The 16,420-nt window shown below is 46.6% G+C and overlaps 3 protein-coding genes and 1 non-coding gene across 5 annotated transcripts; 2 read left to right on the forward strand and 2 right to left on the reverse strand.

The window, feature by feature from the left end:
• Positions 1–381: 381 nt before the first annotated feature.
• LOC4348739 (uncharacterized) lies at positions 382–4,925 on the forward strand. Of its 2 annotated transcripts, none has more exons than XR_010736907.1 (14): positions 382–870; positions 955–1,032; positions 1,119–1,174; positions 1,654–1,773; positions 1,910–1,980; positions 2,323–2,416; positions 2,492–2,698; positions 3,126–3,377; positions 3,501–3,609; positions 3,832–3,916; positions 3,998–4,067; positions 4,149–4,223; positions 4,320–4,411; positions 4,499–4,925. XR_010736907.1 is itself a non-coding variant. In XM_015758634.3 (14 exons), exons 1-14 carry the CDS (start codon positions 460–462, stop codon positions 4,578–4,580), a joined length of 1,785 nt encoding a protein of 594 aa, XP_015614120.1. In that variant the 5' UTR covers positions 382–459; the 3' UTR covers positions 4,581–4,925. The 2 variants fall into 2 exon arrangements, 1 of the variants encoding a protein (XP_015614120.1); XM_015758634.3 differs by having other exon boundaries at positions 3,832–3,899.
• Positions 4,926–5,056: 131 nt separating this feature from the next.
• Positions 5,057–5,986, reverse strand: LOC107276329 (uncharacterized). Its single transcript, XR_010736908.1, has 3 exons — positions 5,846–5,986; positions 5,442–5,592; positions 5,057–5,330 (listed from the first exon to the last, which is right to left on the reverse strand). It is a non-coding gene; the product is annotated as an uncharacterized protein (transcript).
• Positions 5,987–6,047: 61 nt separating this feature from the next.
• Positions 6,048–8,424, reverse strand: LOC136351091 (pentatricopeptide repeat-containing protein At3g24000, mitochondrial). The gene has a single exon (XM_066304604.1). It carries the CDS (start codon positions 8,057–8,059, stop codon positions 6,146–6,148), a length of 1,914 nt encoding a protein of 637 aa, XP_066160701.1. The 5' UTR covers positions 8,060–8,424; the 3' UTR covers positions 6,048–6,145.
• Positions 8,425–11,314: 2,890 nt separating this feature from the next.
• On the forward strand, positions 11,315–13,305 carry LOC4348740 (probable inorganic phosphate transporter 1-3). The gene has a single exon (NM_001423046.1). It carries the CDS (start codon positions 11,413–11,415, stop codon positions 12,991–12,993), a length of 1,581 nt encoding a protein of 526 aa, NP_001409975.1. The 5' UTR covers positions 11,315–11,412; the 3' UTR covers positions 12,994–13,305.
• Positions 13,306–16,420: the final 3,115 nt, after the last annotated feature.

Raw genomic sequence — 16,420 nt, forward strand, 5'->3', positions numbered from 1 at the left:
AAAAAATTACAAATAAAACGAACGATCAACTGAGTACGCAAAACATAACTGCACGACAGAGCTAGAAGTCTTCCACTAGGTATCTTCTCCTATAGAGGTGGACCCACCCAGTCATTGACCAGAGCCACATCCCAAGCTGGCCCTCCACGTCGGCCACGTGTGGAGGTGAGCGCCACGTAAGCGGTAGGCGACTCCAGCGCACGCACTCCCCCGATCGCATCCGATCCAAGCTACGCCCACGCGAGCCGCGCACCCACGCGTGGGTACAGTCGCTGACAACGTGGGCCCAGGATGATGTGGGACCCGCCTGTCAGTGACGAGATAGGGGTGCCTAGTTGAGAGATTACGGTGTTTATCTCTCTCCTCCGCCTCGCTTCTCGCGTCCATCTCTTAACGGCCGCTTGACCTCTCCCGGCTCAACGCCGCCACCGCCGCCGCCGCCGTCTAATCTCCGCCGCCATGCAGCACCGCTCGCCGGCGGCGGCCACGGCGTCGTCGGGGCCGGTCGCCGCCGCGGCCTCCGCCGCCATGGCGGTGCCGGGCGTGGGCGGCATCGAGCCGGCCGTGACGCTCGACCAGGTGCCCCGATGGAGCGACCCCGACCAGCGCCTGTACGCGCCTTCGTCCTCCTCCGCCGCGGCCGCCGGAGGTGTGGAGGCGGGCGAGGGTGGCGGATCCGAGCCCGCCGCGTCCGCGTTCCTCTCGTTCTCCGACCCCCTCACCGGCGACGACGGCGGCGGGGTCACCGGCGGCGGCCGCGGCGGGGCCTCGAGGTTCCCCGTCGACCACGAGATCAACTCCAGGATCTACCTCTGGAGGGGCCACCCCTGGAACCTGGAGGTCGACGCTGTCGTCAACTCCACTAACGAGGTTGCGATTCTAGTTTTATCTTCTTGTGAATTGTGGAGAGTTAGAATTGTGGTACTCAGCTCGGTTGCTTTGGGGATTCTGCAGAGCTTGGACGAGTCGCACAGCAGTCCTGGTCTGCACGCCGCGGCAGGATCGGGGCTCGCGGAGGAATGCTCCACCTTGGTACGGCTTGGAAATTGTGGGGATTTGGTTCAATTCTGCGGTGATTGGGGAAGTGTCATTTGTTGTTCTGTTTCAATTTTTTTCAGGGAGGATGCCGAACTGGGATGGCGAAGATGACCAATGCTTATGATCTGCCTGCAAGGTTGGTGATTCCAGCATGCTGTTTCATTTTTAACATGTGTACTTTGTATTTTTCACTTGTTGGATCGTGTTGAAAATGATTAAAACAGGATGACCAATAGAGTTCTATTACTAGCATATTATTATGCTCTTTCACAATATTAAACATGGTAAATGGTTGTCATTACAGATTTAAAAAGAACTCAGTTTTGTTGATTCCTCCGTATTGAATATATCAAACACTAATTATGTGTATAGGAAGTTCATATGCCCACACACACTTATCAACTTTAGTTGTCAGTACGATTTATATGGACCCACTGCTCTTCAAATCACATAACCTGAATAGTGGAACTATATATGGGGTTTGGACTTAACTTTGGGAATTTTTTGTTAATAAAAATCTGACATATATGAAAAAGTTGTTGATTACTGATTTACTGTTTCACAGTGGTGTGATTTCTTTGTTACACTAAATTTTTTATCTCAATTTATTATCAGGAAGGTCATTCATACAGTCGGCCCCAAATATGCTGTCAAGTATCACACAGCTGCAGAGAATGCACTTAGTCACTGCTACCGTTCTTGTTTGGAACTCCTCATTGAAAATGGCCTTGAAAGGTACTTGTATAATCGTGTGGATCAAATTCTTTAATCCGTAGTTAACATCATTCCTAGTTTAACATGTATGCACTGCTGGTTTTGAATCAACGCATGCTGTTAGTAATTTCTTTTAATTGGTCTTTTATTTCATTAGCATTGCAATGGGCTGCATTTACACGGAAGCTAAAAACTACCCTCGTGAGCCAGCTGCCCATGTGGCGATAAGTGAGTTCTTTTTATTCAATGTTTCATTTATCAATTTTCCACTCAAGCTATTGATTTTATGTTACGTAAGAAGAAACGAAATATTCTATTCATAATTAGGTGAAAGTATGATATGGACACATGTCAAACATACACATACTCCAAACTCTGTCCACTTCATGCATTTCTCACCTTTCCCTCCCTATTGGAGAGGTGAACTGATGACTGCCTGAATGTGGAACAAAATTCTTGTGAACTGCAAAAAATTATAAAAAAAAAGTGTACCATAGTTACTCCATAAATATAGTATTAATTATGGATGCTTTTAGGTTTTCTTCTGCATGACTTTGCTCTACTCTGCAGGAACTGTTAGACGCTTTCTGGAGAAACAAAAAAGCAAAATTGCTGGTGTTGTTTTTTGTACTGTATCATCATCTGATACAGAGATATACAAGAGGTGATTAAGCTTAAACCAAAAATTTGTATTGGTTTTTCATGCATTTACTAATTACTAATAATAACCATTCTCCAGATTGCTCCCACTATATTTCCCTCGGGACAGGCAAGAGGAAGAGATTGCGGTATCAAAACTTCCAGCCGATGTTGGGGATGAGAATGGTGAAACAGTAATTGATGAAAGGAAAATAAGAATAAGACCTTTGCCTGCTGGTGCAACAGACAGAGCTGCAACTACTGCTCCTATAGATCTTCCTTTTGATTCTGGATTGGCATCGAAGAGGTCAGTTTGAAATTTTCTATTACATTGTGTGCAGTAGATAGATTCAGAATTCACCTGTAGAGACACAGGCTGCCATGATATGTGCTTATTGCTGATCATAGTTTATGCATTATGTAGCCTTGTTGGTCTGAGATGACTGCTCAGATCTATTTGGTTTTCTTGCGTGCAACTCAATTCCTTAGCCATTTTCATATTCTTAATCAGCCTTTTTTCATCTGAAAAAAAACACTCTTTTCTTGATTAGAGGCAACTGATAATTTTGTAGTACTAGTTATAATCACCATTAAATTAATCAATGGTTCTTTACTTCTTTATCTTACTGTATACTTTACAAGATTTTTATTTTTACTTCATATTATGATTGACCCTCAAATAGTATAGTATTAATCATCCATGATCTTCTTTAACTTATTCATCTATTCAACAGGAGTTCTTTCAAGTTGGATTCATATCTGGATCCTTCATTTATGTCATTAATTAAAGACCCAGATCTGAGGCGCAAGGAGCAGTGGGAAAAATCTGCTCAAGCTCAAAAGGGATTTAATTATGCTAAGTTGCTTGGATATGGAGATCTAGCTTGCCCTTCATTATCCGCCGCAGAGGAATATTCACTTCATTCAAGATACCTTGCTAAAGCAAATTCTCTTAATCTTTCAGAGATTGCTGAAATGAAAATAATGTATGTGTTTTTTTTTCATTTTAATTTAAGTTTTGTTTTTCTTTTGACTAATGATACTTTTTTTTTCTGCCAGTGTGGTGTTGCGCCTTGCCTTAGTCTAATGCCCTTTATTGGTTATTGCAGTTATCGAGGTGGAGTTGACAGTGAAGGACGCCCGGTTATGGTTGTTGTTGGTGCACACTTTCTTCTTCGCTGCTTGGATCTTGAACGGTTTGTTCTACATGTAGTAAAGGTAATTGTCCTGCCCTGAAGTTATGCAGCAATATGTTACATTATGTATATAACTATATATCTTAAAACATTTCTTGAAGTTTCAGATGGCAGTAGCACACAAATACTTGAATTACATGTTTGAGATAGTTAGATTAGCTTAACCAAAATCTGCTTCTGCCATACCCTGTTTTGGCTGTTAGCAATTTAATGCTGAAAACATCACGTTATTTACTCTTTGCAGGAGTTTGAACCTTTGATTCAGAAGCCATATAGCATTGTCTATTTCCATTCTGCTGCATCATTACAACCGTAAGTGCGCATTAAATGTCAGTAAGGACATTCCTTATTGTTTGCTTGTTAAATCCGTGCATTTTGTATGTAAAAGGAGCTATTCGTTCTATTTCCAGGCAACCAGATTTAGGATTCATGAAGCGCCTACAACAAATATTGGGTCGTAAACATCAGCGCAACCTTCATGTCAGTATCTTGTTTGTGTGTAGTAGGTAAACCATTTATCTGCTGGTAAGTTCACTCTTCTAATAGAATTCACTATTACAGGCCATATATGTCCTCCACCCAACGTTGGGTTTGAGAACAGCTATTCTGGCAATGCAGATGTTTGTTGATGGAGAGGTATTACCTAGCTCAACCCATACTGATATCATCTTTTATGTTTCATCAGTATCTGTATTGAGATGTAGCATTATCTTTTATTAATTAAAAAACTAGGTTTGGAAGAAAGTTGTCTACGTGGATAGGCTTGTGCATCTGTTCAGATATGTACCACGCGAACAACTAACTATTCCTGATTTTGTCTTTCAGTAAGTACCCTTTACACAATGCCAGATTTTGGCACATTGCCACAGTTGCTAGAAAATCATGTAATATTTATGTACTTGTACTTACAGGCATGATTTGGAGGTGAACGGTGGGAGAGGCCTAATTGTTGACCCAAGAACAAAACACATTTATCAGAGACCGTCTGGCTGATGTAGATATTTCTGCGGTCCAAAGCTCTCATTAGTCCTTACCTCACTGTGCCTTCTGATCTTCCCTGTACCAGTATTCCTTGTTAATGTTTCCTTTTGCATTTGCATCTAGTTAATGCGTTTTATTCCATTCTTTTGTTCCTCGACCTTTTTGGGAAGGAAAGTTCTGTCTGTATATGTTCATTTTGTACAACCAAATAAAGGTGGTGTCTCAGTGTTATTGTAGAACAGTTCAAGTTTCACCAAGCAGGTTAATTGTGAATGTCATCCTGTATTATCATCAGAATTGGGTACTATAGGAACTTGTTATATCTTCTACACATAAAACGACTGAACAGTTTGACTTCGTTGTACACTTTCAGTTAGTTTCGTTTGTGCAGAGAAACACCTAGCACTAAAAAGATTCAGTTAATTAGTCGATATGCAAACCTGGAAGGATTGGAATGAAACAAACATCAATAAGTAGACGATTGTTTCTTCGTTTCTTTCAATTAAGACACTAGTTATTGCTGTCGTAATGGTTATAAGACGTTTTGACTTTGGTCAAAGTCAAACTGTTTTTTTTAAGTTTAACTAAGTTTATAGACAAAAATAGTAATATTTATAATACTAAATTAGTTTTATCAAATCAATAATTGAATATATTCTCATAATAAATTTGTCTTGGGTTGAAAATACTATTATTTTTTTCTACAAACTTGGTCAAACTTAAAGCAGTTTAACTTTGACCGAAGTCAAAACGTTTTATAACCTGAAACAGAGAGAGTAACATTTTAAGTCACATGAGCCATCATAAAACATATCCAAATTACGAATTTGTAACCAAACAAACATTTTTCCTGAATTTTGTCTGGAAAATTACCGTATATGGATGGCGCAAGGTTGTCAGCGGTCCACAGAGTAGCATCCTCTCGTTCCACGATAACCTCCTGTAGCTGAATAGCGATTGTGCCTCACTTCCCAGATGCTTATGATGATCACAAGTAAAATAAGGGGATAACTTCTGTGGAGTACTGCAAGGAATAAAACGGTTCAAAGTAATTCAGGCATTGCTCGATTGATTCTCTTGGTGAGCTCCGGGTAAGGTCAATATAACCTGATGAAAAGACCATATCATGCGTAAATACAAAAATCAACCAGAGTTATCTTTATACGTCATATAGACATGCATAGTAATGTGATATGTTGTCCAGATTGGGCTGTGCAACTAAATTCCTATTTTTCAAGATGCAAAAGTTAATCTGCAGGAGTGTAACGAAAAATTACCTGAAATAAATTTGTAGCCAACTAGAAGCTGCATCACCAAGTGCATCTCTACTTTCCTCGTAGAAGCCCATAAGCCGCAACAGTGAGTCAATTCAAGAGCATCCTTTATGGTCTCTCATGAATGATCTTAATAAACTGAAGAATGATGTTTTCCTCGGTCAAGAAAATCAACCCGAGTGGAGGCATGCCTCAAAATTGTTTATAATGCATAAACAGTTTTGTTGGCTATAACTTCATTAATGATGATCGACAAGCACAATGGCCCATTTGTGAAGTCACAAACACTTGAGATTAGCAAAATCACCAGTAATCTCCACATGAACAGGAGCCACTGCTGAAATGATGGAATCTGTTTGTATCCCTGACAACAATCTCCCGCTTGAAAACTTTGGAGATGTATCTGAATGCAGAATGGCAATCCCCGCATATCCTAATATTCTTCATGATCCGAATGGTCGCCCCTAAAGGCATGTTGATCAGTGCAAATGCGAGCGCGATCTTCTCGCTGTGATACTGTAACTTTGCCTGCCTCTCTTGTTCATCTACATGCAGAAGCACATAATCCGTGTTAGGAACATACCCTGCTTTCCTAATCTGTATGCTTATCTCCTCCCACTTCTTATATATCTCCTCTGATCTTGGATGGGTGTCATCATTTGCGACAAACATGTGCACTGAGTTCTCTATCTCCACCCAACTGCATGCAGGTTCCTTCTTCACACCAGTTGCCTTCATCATCTTCCTCACTCTAGCTGCAGCATCCCATTGGCCTGTGGAAGCATAAATGTTGTAAAGCAACACAGGTGGACCAGTATCATCTGGGTCAAGTTCAAATACATGATCGGCTGCAAATTGCCCAATTTTGGCATTCTTATGCATTCTGCAAGATCCAAGCAAGGCTCCCCAAACAGCAGCAGTTGGCTTCATGGGCATTTTAAATATAAATACAAGAGCATCATTCAGTAAACCAGCTCGACCAAGGAGATCAACAACCGTAACGTAGTGATCAATCTCTGGTTCCAGGTTGTACTCCTTCATCATGTCAAAGTATTGCTTGCCTTCTTTCACCAGTCCCCCATGGCTACAAGCAGTCAAAATGGAAAGGAAGGTGATCTGATTCAGGTGAACACCGCATTTCCTCATCTCCTCAAAATGGGTGACTGCTTCCCTGCCAAGTCCATACTGTGCAAATGCAGTCAGCATTGAGTTCCAAGTAACTACATCCTTCTTGTCCACACGGTCAAACACCTTTCTCGCGTCGATCATGCTCCCTGACTTTGCATACATGTCAAGTATTGTGTTTCCGACAAATGCACTCAGTCTCTCCCCAGATTTAATCATGTGTGCATGCACCCACTTCCCCTGCTCAAGAGCACCTATGCCAGCAATGGCACTGAACACACTTGAGTACGTAAAATGTGTTGCCTCAAACCCATTCCTCTGCATCTCTGCAAACATTAACAGTGTGGTCTCTCCATCACCCTTTCTTGCAAACCCAGCAATCAATGCGTTCCAAGAAACCCCATTCTTCGATTCAAGCTGGTCAAAAACCGCAATGGCCATGTCCATTCTTCCACACCTCGCATACATGTCAAGGAGTGCACTCCCTACATAGACATCATCATGCCAGTCATACTTCACCGTGAGCGCGTGGATCTGTTCCCCGATGCCACTGCTCGCACTAGCACCAGCCGCCTTGAGGAGACTCGCAAACGTGAACCCGTTTGGCTTGAATCTCCCTCTCAGCATCCCAGGGAGCAGCCCAAGGGCCTCATCCGGCATGTCGTTCTGCGCATACCCGGCAATGAGCGAGGTCCAAGAGCACATGTCGCGCGCCGGCATTCCGTCGAACACACGTCGCGCGTCGGCCACGGCACCGCACTTGCAGTACAGGTGGATGAGCGAGTTGTCCAGGAAGACGCTGCCGGCGAACTGGGAGCCGGCCAGGTGTGCGTGGATCGCCCTGGCGTCGTCCAGGCTCCTGTACCGCGCGCAGGCGGTGATGAGAGAGTGGTAGAGGCGCGGGGTGGCGGCGAGCTCGCGGGCGTCCACGCTGTCGAGCGTATCGCGGATGATGCCGGTGGAGGCAGCGGCGGGGACGGGGATGTCTGCGACGGAGGCGGTGAGGCTGGGGGCTGCGGCGTAGCGCCGGTTGGCGTCTCGGCGACGGCGAAGGCGGTGGAGGAGGAGGAGACTCGGGAACGGCTTTCTCATGGAGATGAGGAGAAGCCGGTCGGCGCAGGTGTTCGACGCGTTGCCTCGGAGAGAAGGCGAGGATGGAACGACCCCCCCGCCGACGGCGACACGCGATGCCTAGCCGCAGGGTCGTGGCATGGGGCCGCCCAAAAGTGGATGGGGCGGCGGGTTGGTGGTGCTGCCGGCGAGGAGGGGCAAGCAAGCGGAGGCGGCGGAGGAAGCCGGGCGCCGGGGAGGGGAGGGGAGGGGAGGGCGTTCGAGGAGCGGCGGCGGCGCGGCGCCGACGACGGCGGGAGAGCGTGGCGGCGGCGGTGGTCGGTGAGCGCGATGGGCGGCTGGGTCGGCCGTTGGATTGGAGTCTTGGAGATCGAATGGTTGCGGTTGCTCGGCTGCTCGCTTGGGCAGAGTGTTCGATGACGTTTGCATTGTGTTCCTTTTTCCCGTTTCTCAATTTTTACTTTCTCATTTTTTATGGGCAAGTTTTACGAATTGATAAACGGTGTGTTATTTTCTAAAAAATATATGTACAATAAAGTTGTTTTAAAAAAATTATATTAATCTATTTCTCAGATTTTCTTTAAGCTAATACTATCTCCGGTTTTTTAATATACGATGTCGATGACTTTTTAATAAACTTTTGACTATTCGTCATATTCGATCCTTTTTAAATATGAAAAAAATTAAATCCTGCTTAAAGGCTTGATAAATCAAATAACAATAAAATAAATGATAACTACATAATTTTTTTAATAAGACGAATAGTCAAACGTAGCTTAAAAAGTTAACGGTGTCATATATTAAAAAACCGGATGTAGTAATTAATTAATAATGCGTTAATCCGTCACTCTATTTTGTGTGTAAAGAGGGAAGGGTTTCTAACTCCTTCAGAAGGATGGAGGGATTCTAACATCAAAGTTTCTAAGTAGATAAATAATGTGAAGGGTTGTGGCTACACAGGGATGAAGCAAAGACGTATAAAAATTGAAGCTTGGTCTTCTAGTTTTCTTTGTTAGTCCTCTTTCTTTCTTGTTTTATTGTGTTCCTCAGCTATGATTCTATATGTGAAGGATATAGAGATTGGATTTTTATCCATTATCTTAAAAAAGAGCTACTCCTACCATACTGTGAAAACAATGGCTGAAATCACACAAATTGCATCAGTACATCAGGACCTACGTGCTATCTAAAGCCAGACCGTTTTGCTGCATTCCATGGACCATGCATGATTAACCTCTGGTTCTGGGCACAAAAGAGTAAAAACTTCCAATGGATATTTTACAAACACCAAACAAGACAGATACAAATTATCCCCATATTTTATTACAGGGTCCAGTAGGATGACATGGAGTACAAATTAGTTGGTCGCTTACCACATGGGTTTAAAGCAGGTAGGCGAAAATGAAATCATGAAACAATCGACACTTAGCTTATTTAACATCATGCGATGCATGCTGATGCTGAATACTCCAATGTTCAAGCTTGCCCTCTATCAGTCTCCAAATCATGTACGTTCAATTGTAACGGTCCTTAATTAATTCATCAGTCATCACTGCCCAAATTCATAAATATTTTGATAAGAAACTCCCAAATTTACACCAGGACAATATTTAAATTTGGAGATCCAAGCTGTCATATTAGCATAAGAAAGATACCTAGGAATCTGACTTGGCAATGTGCAGACACGGGTGACTTGGAAGACCAGGCAAAGCATATCTGCTTCTTGGCATCAAATGATGCTCCATCGTGGTCAATTACTCTATCCATTAATGAAGGAGAGAGATGGGATGAATTAGGCTAAAATAGTTTAGTTAAGCTGTTGTACCATCAAATATATGTATGTCCAACTTGCAACAACTCATTAATGTTAGTACATTGAGACAGAGAGATGTGTACATTCAGTTCAGATTGCTCTGAACTTGGGATTAATATGCTTCAGACCAAGATTAGCATGGATTATCACCACACGATGTCACACCAAATAGGAACTGAAGTTAGATTCAGCAGATACAAATTTAACTATTACTCCTGGAGTTAAATTTAGAAGTTGGAGCTCTACCCAACGGGCCTAAAGCATATTGTAGATTTTTTGTTGACAATCCTTAATTAGTTAAGAGTTCTTCAGAGATAAAGGTACCTCGTAGCGTTAATCAGTAGTGCTTGCCAATAACTCCGAAGAACCAAGACAAAACTATATTTTTGGAGGGAAAGAAACTAATTTGGCAATAGCTTTAGCTAGTGTGTCATCCACACTCCTAAGAATTATATCCTACATATGCTACTTGCCTACTTGGAGATACTAAGCAGAGCCGCTGCAAGCTTCAAGCTTCAAGACCAGAAGATCAAGCTTGGATGTCTTGGATCACATTCACTATGACTTGGAATGCAAAACACTTATAAGAAATGAAAAAGAAAGATGCTCCTTTCACAAAATTGATAAAACTTTATTTTCTTGTGAGTGTGCAAGTAGTGCTGGGAACTAACTTGTTAAGGTACATGTAACACGGCATTGGGAATAGTTGACTAGGATTAAACAACATCCAAATGGAGGAGACTTCTCAGGAGATCAGGTATATTCCTAGGATCAAACCACAGTACAAATAACCAAATACTACAATTTTAGATTATTTGGGCAGTTAGGAATAATAATTTTCAGTGTCCTTTGCAAAACCTTAGCTCCAAGCTCATTAACATAATCGTCTAACCATATAAATGTTTTTAATATGAAGAAATTAAATATTATCATTTACAATTTAGATCATTTGGACAGTTAATTCCTAACATGAAAGGGGTTAAAAAATATTTTATTCCAAAAAACACAGCACAAATGCAGACACTCATAACACATATACTCAACGCATATATGGATATACCCGACCTATACGATTACCTCTGAAAGGATGGACCGGCAAATCATGAAATTGGCGTGTCACCATGGACGTCTCGCTGTTAATAGGTATATAGTCTACCACAGAAAAAATTAATATATAGCCGTAAATACGATTACATATATCAAGTCTAGAACTTGAAACTAGATGGGTTGGTTCCACCATATATAACGAATCTAACCAATTGATCTACTCTATTTATAATAGAGATCATTTGGAAGTTTTTAATTTGAAGAAATTTAAAATGTTCTTTCGGAAATAGAATTTTAAATCGAGCCTATCTCTCGTTGACTCAGATCACTCCAATCATCATGTCCCTAAGCCGGGAAGCAGCATTAACCAATAAAAATCTCAAGCAAGTGCATCTTAGCTCACACGTACTATAGTACATTAATTCTCTCTAGGGTTATACTATATATTTGCACTGCAGCTAGCTGCCTTGCTAGCTCGGTGAGGAGCAAGACGAACGAGGCTACGCCGGCGACAATGGCGGACGGGCAGCTCAAGGTACTGACGACGCTGGACCATGCGAGGACGCAGTGGTACCATTTCATGGCGATCGTGATCGCCGGCATGGGCTTCTTCACCGACGCCTACGACCTCTTCTGCATCTCCCTCGTCTCCAAGCTGCTCGGCCGCATCTACTACACCGACCTCGCCGGGGACAACCCCGGCAGCCTGCCGCCCAACGTGTCGGCAGCGGTGAACGGCGTCGCGCTGTGCGGCACGCTCGCGGGGCAGCTCTTCTTCGGGTGGCTCGGCGACAAGCTCGGGCGGAAGAGCGTGTACGGCTTCACGCTCGTGCTCATGGTGGTGTGCTCCGTCGCGTCGGGCCTCTCGTTCGGGCGCACGGCGAAGGGCGTCGTCGCCACGCTCTGCTTCTTCCGGTTCTGGCTCGGCTTCGGCATCGGCGGCGACTACCCGCTGTCGGCGACGATCATGTCGGAGTACGCCAACAAGAGGACGCGCGGGGCGTTCATCGCCGCCGTGTTCGCCATGCAGGGGTTCGGCATCCTGTTCGGCGCCATCGTGGCGCTCGTCGTGTCGGCCGGGTTCCGGAACGCGTACCCGGCGCCGTCGTACGCCGACGGCCGCGCGGCGTCGCTGGTGCCCGAGGCCGACTACGTGTGGCGGATCATCCTCATGTTCGGCACCGTCCCGGCGGCGCTCACCTACTACTGGCGCATGAAGATGCCGGAGACGGCGAGGTACACCGCGCTCATCGCGCGCAACGCCAAGCAGGCCGCCGCCGACATGTCCAAGGTGCTCGACACGGAGATCCAGGAGGACGCGGACCGCGCCGAGGCGGTCGCCGCCGGCGGCGCCGGCAACGAGTGGGGGCTCTTCTCGCGGCAGTTCGTGCGGCGGCACGGGGTGCACCTGGTGGCGACGACGAGCACGTGGTTCCTGCTCGACATCGCGTTCTACAGCCAGAACCTGTTCCAGAAGGACATCTTCTCCAAGGTCGGGTGGATCCCGCCGGCGAGGACGATGAACGCCGTCGAGGAGGTGTTCCGCATCGCGCGCGCGCAGGCGCTCATCGCGCTGTGCGGCACCATCCCGGGCTACTGGTTCACCGTCGCGTTCATCGACGTCGCCGGCCGCTTCGCCATCCAGCTGATGGGGTTCGCCATGATGACCGTCTTCATGCTCGGCCTCGCCGCGCCGTACCACCACTGGACGACGCCGGGGAACCACACCGGCTTCGTCGTCATGTACGGCTTCACCTTCTTCTTCGCCAACTTCGGCCCCAACGCCACCACCTTCATCGTGCCGGCGGAGATCTACCCGGCGAGGCTGCGTTCCACGTGCCACGGCATCTCGGCGGCGGCGGGGAAGGCCGGCGCCATCGTCGGCGCGTTCGGGTTCCTGTACGCGGCGCAGGACCCGCACAAGCCGGAGGCCGGGTACAAGCCAGGCATTGGCATCCGGAACGCGCTGTTCGTGCTCGCCGGCACGAACTTCCTCGGCATGCTCATGACGCTGCTGGTGCCGGAGTCGAAGGGCATGTCGCTGGAGGAGGTGTCCAAGGAGAACGTCGCCGACGACGAGGAGGCGACGGCGTAGCCAAGAAGAAGAAGAAGAAGAAGAAGAAGAAGAAGACGGTGGTTCAACAGAGCTCATTGGTTGATTGATTAATCTTTCGTAAATTTTGTGTATGATGATGATAGTACTACTGCGACTGCTGTATTCAGTACGTTAGTACATTTGTATGTGTTAGTGTGATGTGAATGGCAGTGTCCAAATGTAAATTTAATTTGATGATTGAAGCGTTAACTCTGTTCATATTTGATGGCATTTGTGTGTATGTGTTTTTTTGTGAGGATTTGATTGTATTTGTTTGTTATATTGAAATAAAAGTGTGATGGTATTTTGTTAGTTTGGTTTGCAAATATTGTATTCAGTTGTATTAGTATTTTTTAAGGGTAAACCTCGAGAAAGACACACCTATTTTTTTTTAAAAAAAAAGAGATTTGGCCCAGTTTTTTAGGAAAAACCAGGCCAAAAAACCTCATAGAAGTATGGTTTATTGGGGAAAACCGACCAAAAACCCACACGAAGAACAAACTATATACTTACAACGGCACAACTAAAGGTCAAAACACAAGCCATCGTGGCCGAGCTCATAAGAGCAGCTCCGATTTTGTATAAATAAACCACAAACAAGACAGCCAAAATGACCGAGCAACGTAGGATAGGGTCTTCTGGACGAAGCCTCCAAGGACAAAGATAGCATCGTAGACGCAAACAACTCACCTGAAGAAAAGAAGAGAGCAAAGCAACAACGCCTTCCAAGAAGGAAACGGTGCTCACATGAGTTGACATCGTTGGGTCTAGCGGTCTAGCCTAAGATCGAGCGGGACTTTCGCCTAAGCTCTTTCTCGATACCAACTACGAAAACCCAAGTTGCCACAGCATTGTCAAGACGAAAGCAGAAGAGGGTTATCGTTGCCAAGTTTGCCACCCATGACAAGCAACTCCGACTCCGCCCCTAACACACCAATGCATAGCCACATCGGGAAGCCACCTGCACAGCAGCTCCTACGACACTACCAAGAAGAAAGAGCAAGAGGGTCATCGTTGCTGAGCTTGCCATACTTGGCTAAGTAGTTCCGACCCCACCCAAACACCAACCGATGGTTGCGTCGTAGGGGTGTGCACCTCCTCTACACCAAACTAAGAACCTCAATGCCACAAGAACTTTCAAAGCACATACAGTATTGGCGACTAGCCGAACTCCATCAAGCAAAGACTTCCAACCAAACTGGTGCCTCACACCTTGTCCTGGAACTCCCCATGACCGGACTCTGGATGCAAACTAGTCAACAGAAGGGAAGGAGCTCTAGGGAATGGGAGAAACCCTAACCGGTTGTGAGGGATCCTTTGATGTTGACCAGGGCGTCGCCCACACAGTTGTTCACCGTGTCGAGTGGCTTTCCAAACAAACAAACTACATTAGTGACCAACCCAACAACGGCCTCACCAAGCGGCAACACCACCGACCATCTCCTAGCACCAAATGCACTCCGCTGGCCAACTGCTTCTCCGGCCACCTTGCCAGCCACCTCCACCCGAAAGTGCAAGGCACTTACACCTCGTTGGCCTCCTGACTCCTGCACATGGCTGTCGGCTACCTGCACTTCTACTCCGACTTGCCGACCACCTTCACCAGCTCCAACTCACTGGCCAACTCCACCATCGGCCGCATGCACCTCCAACTCCCCACCTGTACAACTCTGACTCGTTGTCCATAGCCCCTACCACGTCCACCGGCCATCTGCATTTCCAGCTCCAACTTGCCAGCCACCTCCAATTCTATCGAGCTACCCCTTTCCAGATCTAGGATGGGGGGTGGCTAGATCTGGCCTAGAAGGCCGAATTGGCTACCCCTGCACTAGGGTTTACTAAACCGTTTTGGGTGGGGTTACCGCCACCCATGGTTTGGCGGTTACCGTGGTAACGACGTGGTTACCACGAAAATTGTGCGGTAACCACGAGGTATACCGTGGTTTCAAAAACTGAGAAGGTTTCTGCACATGATAATCGCGCGGTTTTGTAAACTTTGCCCTTCACCTCCGGGCGTCGACGCCCTCCTGCCGCCTCTGCCTTGCTGCTGTTGCTTCTCGCCGCCATCAACTAATGCACCTCACCGCTGGGTCATTGTGGTCACTGCTGAGCATCATCCCCTTCTCCCTCGTACAGTATTGGGCCCGCCGCCTCACAGCTTTCTACCCCACTGCCACCATCCTTTCTCACCGAGCTGTAGCCTGGCTGCTCGCTCTGGCGGTGGCAAGGCAAGGGAGGGGGGGTAGGGCAGTGGCGGCTAGGGTTATCCCCTCTGCCCAGTCGCTCGTGTGGGGAGCGATGCGGGTGGCCTCGTCTCTCCCTGTATTAAATAAGAAAGTTCTTTAGCTGTATTAGTAGGAGGGGCAAAATTTGCTACAGGACACTGAAAGATTGCAGCCTTTGCTGTAAGACACTCGAAGATCGTGTATTTACTCGTGGGCACTGTAAAAAAGTGGTAATTAGCTGCTGGACACTCCTCCCATTATTTTGTTATTTTCGGTCAAAATGGAGAGAGAAACTTTGGTTAAAGACAAGTTTGCCCATGGGCCCACTTGTCAATCTCTCTTTCTCTGTTCTTCTTCTTCCTCTCTTTCTCTGTTCATCTCTTTCTCATTGCGCCGCCGCTGAGCTCCACTATGGCCGAGCCGTCATGCGTCGTCGCCGTCAGCGGTGAACCCCGGCTCTAGTGTCGATCAAACCGAGAGAGGAAGCCCTCAATCTCTTCGTCGCCCTCAAATCCCTCACCGGCCATGAAGAAGACAACGCCCACTGTCACCGTAGAGCTATCTCCATCTCTGCCTCACCACCGTTCCATACTCACCTTAACGTGCCAAATAATTTTCCGTTTGATTCCATCCTCTCTCGTGCAGCGGATCGACGGGAACGCCGTCATGCCATCGCCGGCCTTGGAGCGCGCTCTGCGCGTCGCCGCCTTGACATCGTCACCGTTCCGGGTGCAGTGGACCGTTGCAGGCTGAGCCACCACGCCATCGGCTTCACCTCGACCTCCTCTCCATTTACCCACAAGTACCCTACCCAATGGTTAGCGATCTTGGAGATCGGCATCATCTTCTCCAACTCCGGCCGCCGAGCTCCATCTTTGATTTCTCCCTCTCCGGTGAGTCCCAATCCGATTCCTTGCCATGGTAGCCTCGCATGGACCTCTCTAACATGAAAGACATGCATGCATGGCAGTCCTTTGAAGAAATCGAGCCATCGCCGTTCGTCCAAGATGAAGCGCCACCGCCGAGATATTCCGCGAGCCATCGTCGATGACCAAGCTTTGCCGACCTCATCTGTGCACTGGGATGCTGCCGTGCATCATCGCCGTCGGTGGTGAACCCCGGCGATGCGCCGCCACGGCCACCCCGCCGTGGCCGAGCCATCCCGGCTCGGACCGGTCACCGTCGCAAGGAAGAATGGGGAA

The sequence above is a fragment of the Oryza sativa genome, chromosome 10, assembly GCF_034140825.1.
Source record: "Oryza sativa Japonica Group chromosome 10, ASM3414082v1".
NCBI classification, from domain to species: domain Eukaryota; kingdom Viridiplantae; phylum Streptophyta; class Magnoliopsida; order Poales; family Poaceae; genus Oryza; species Oryza sativa.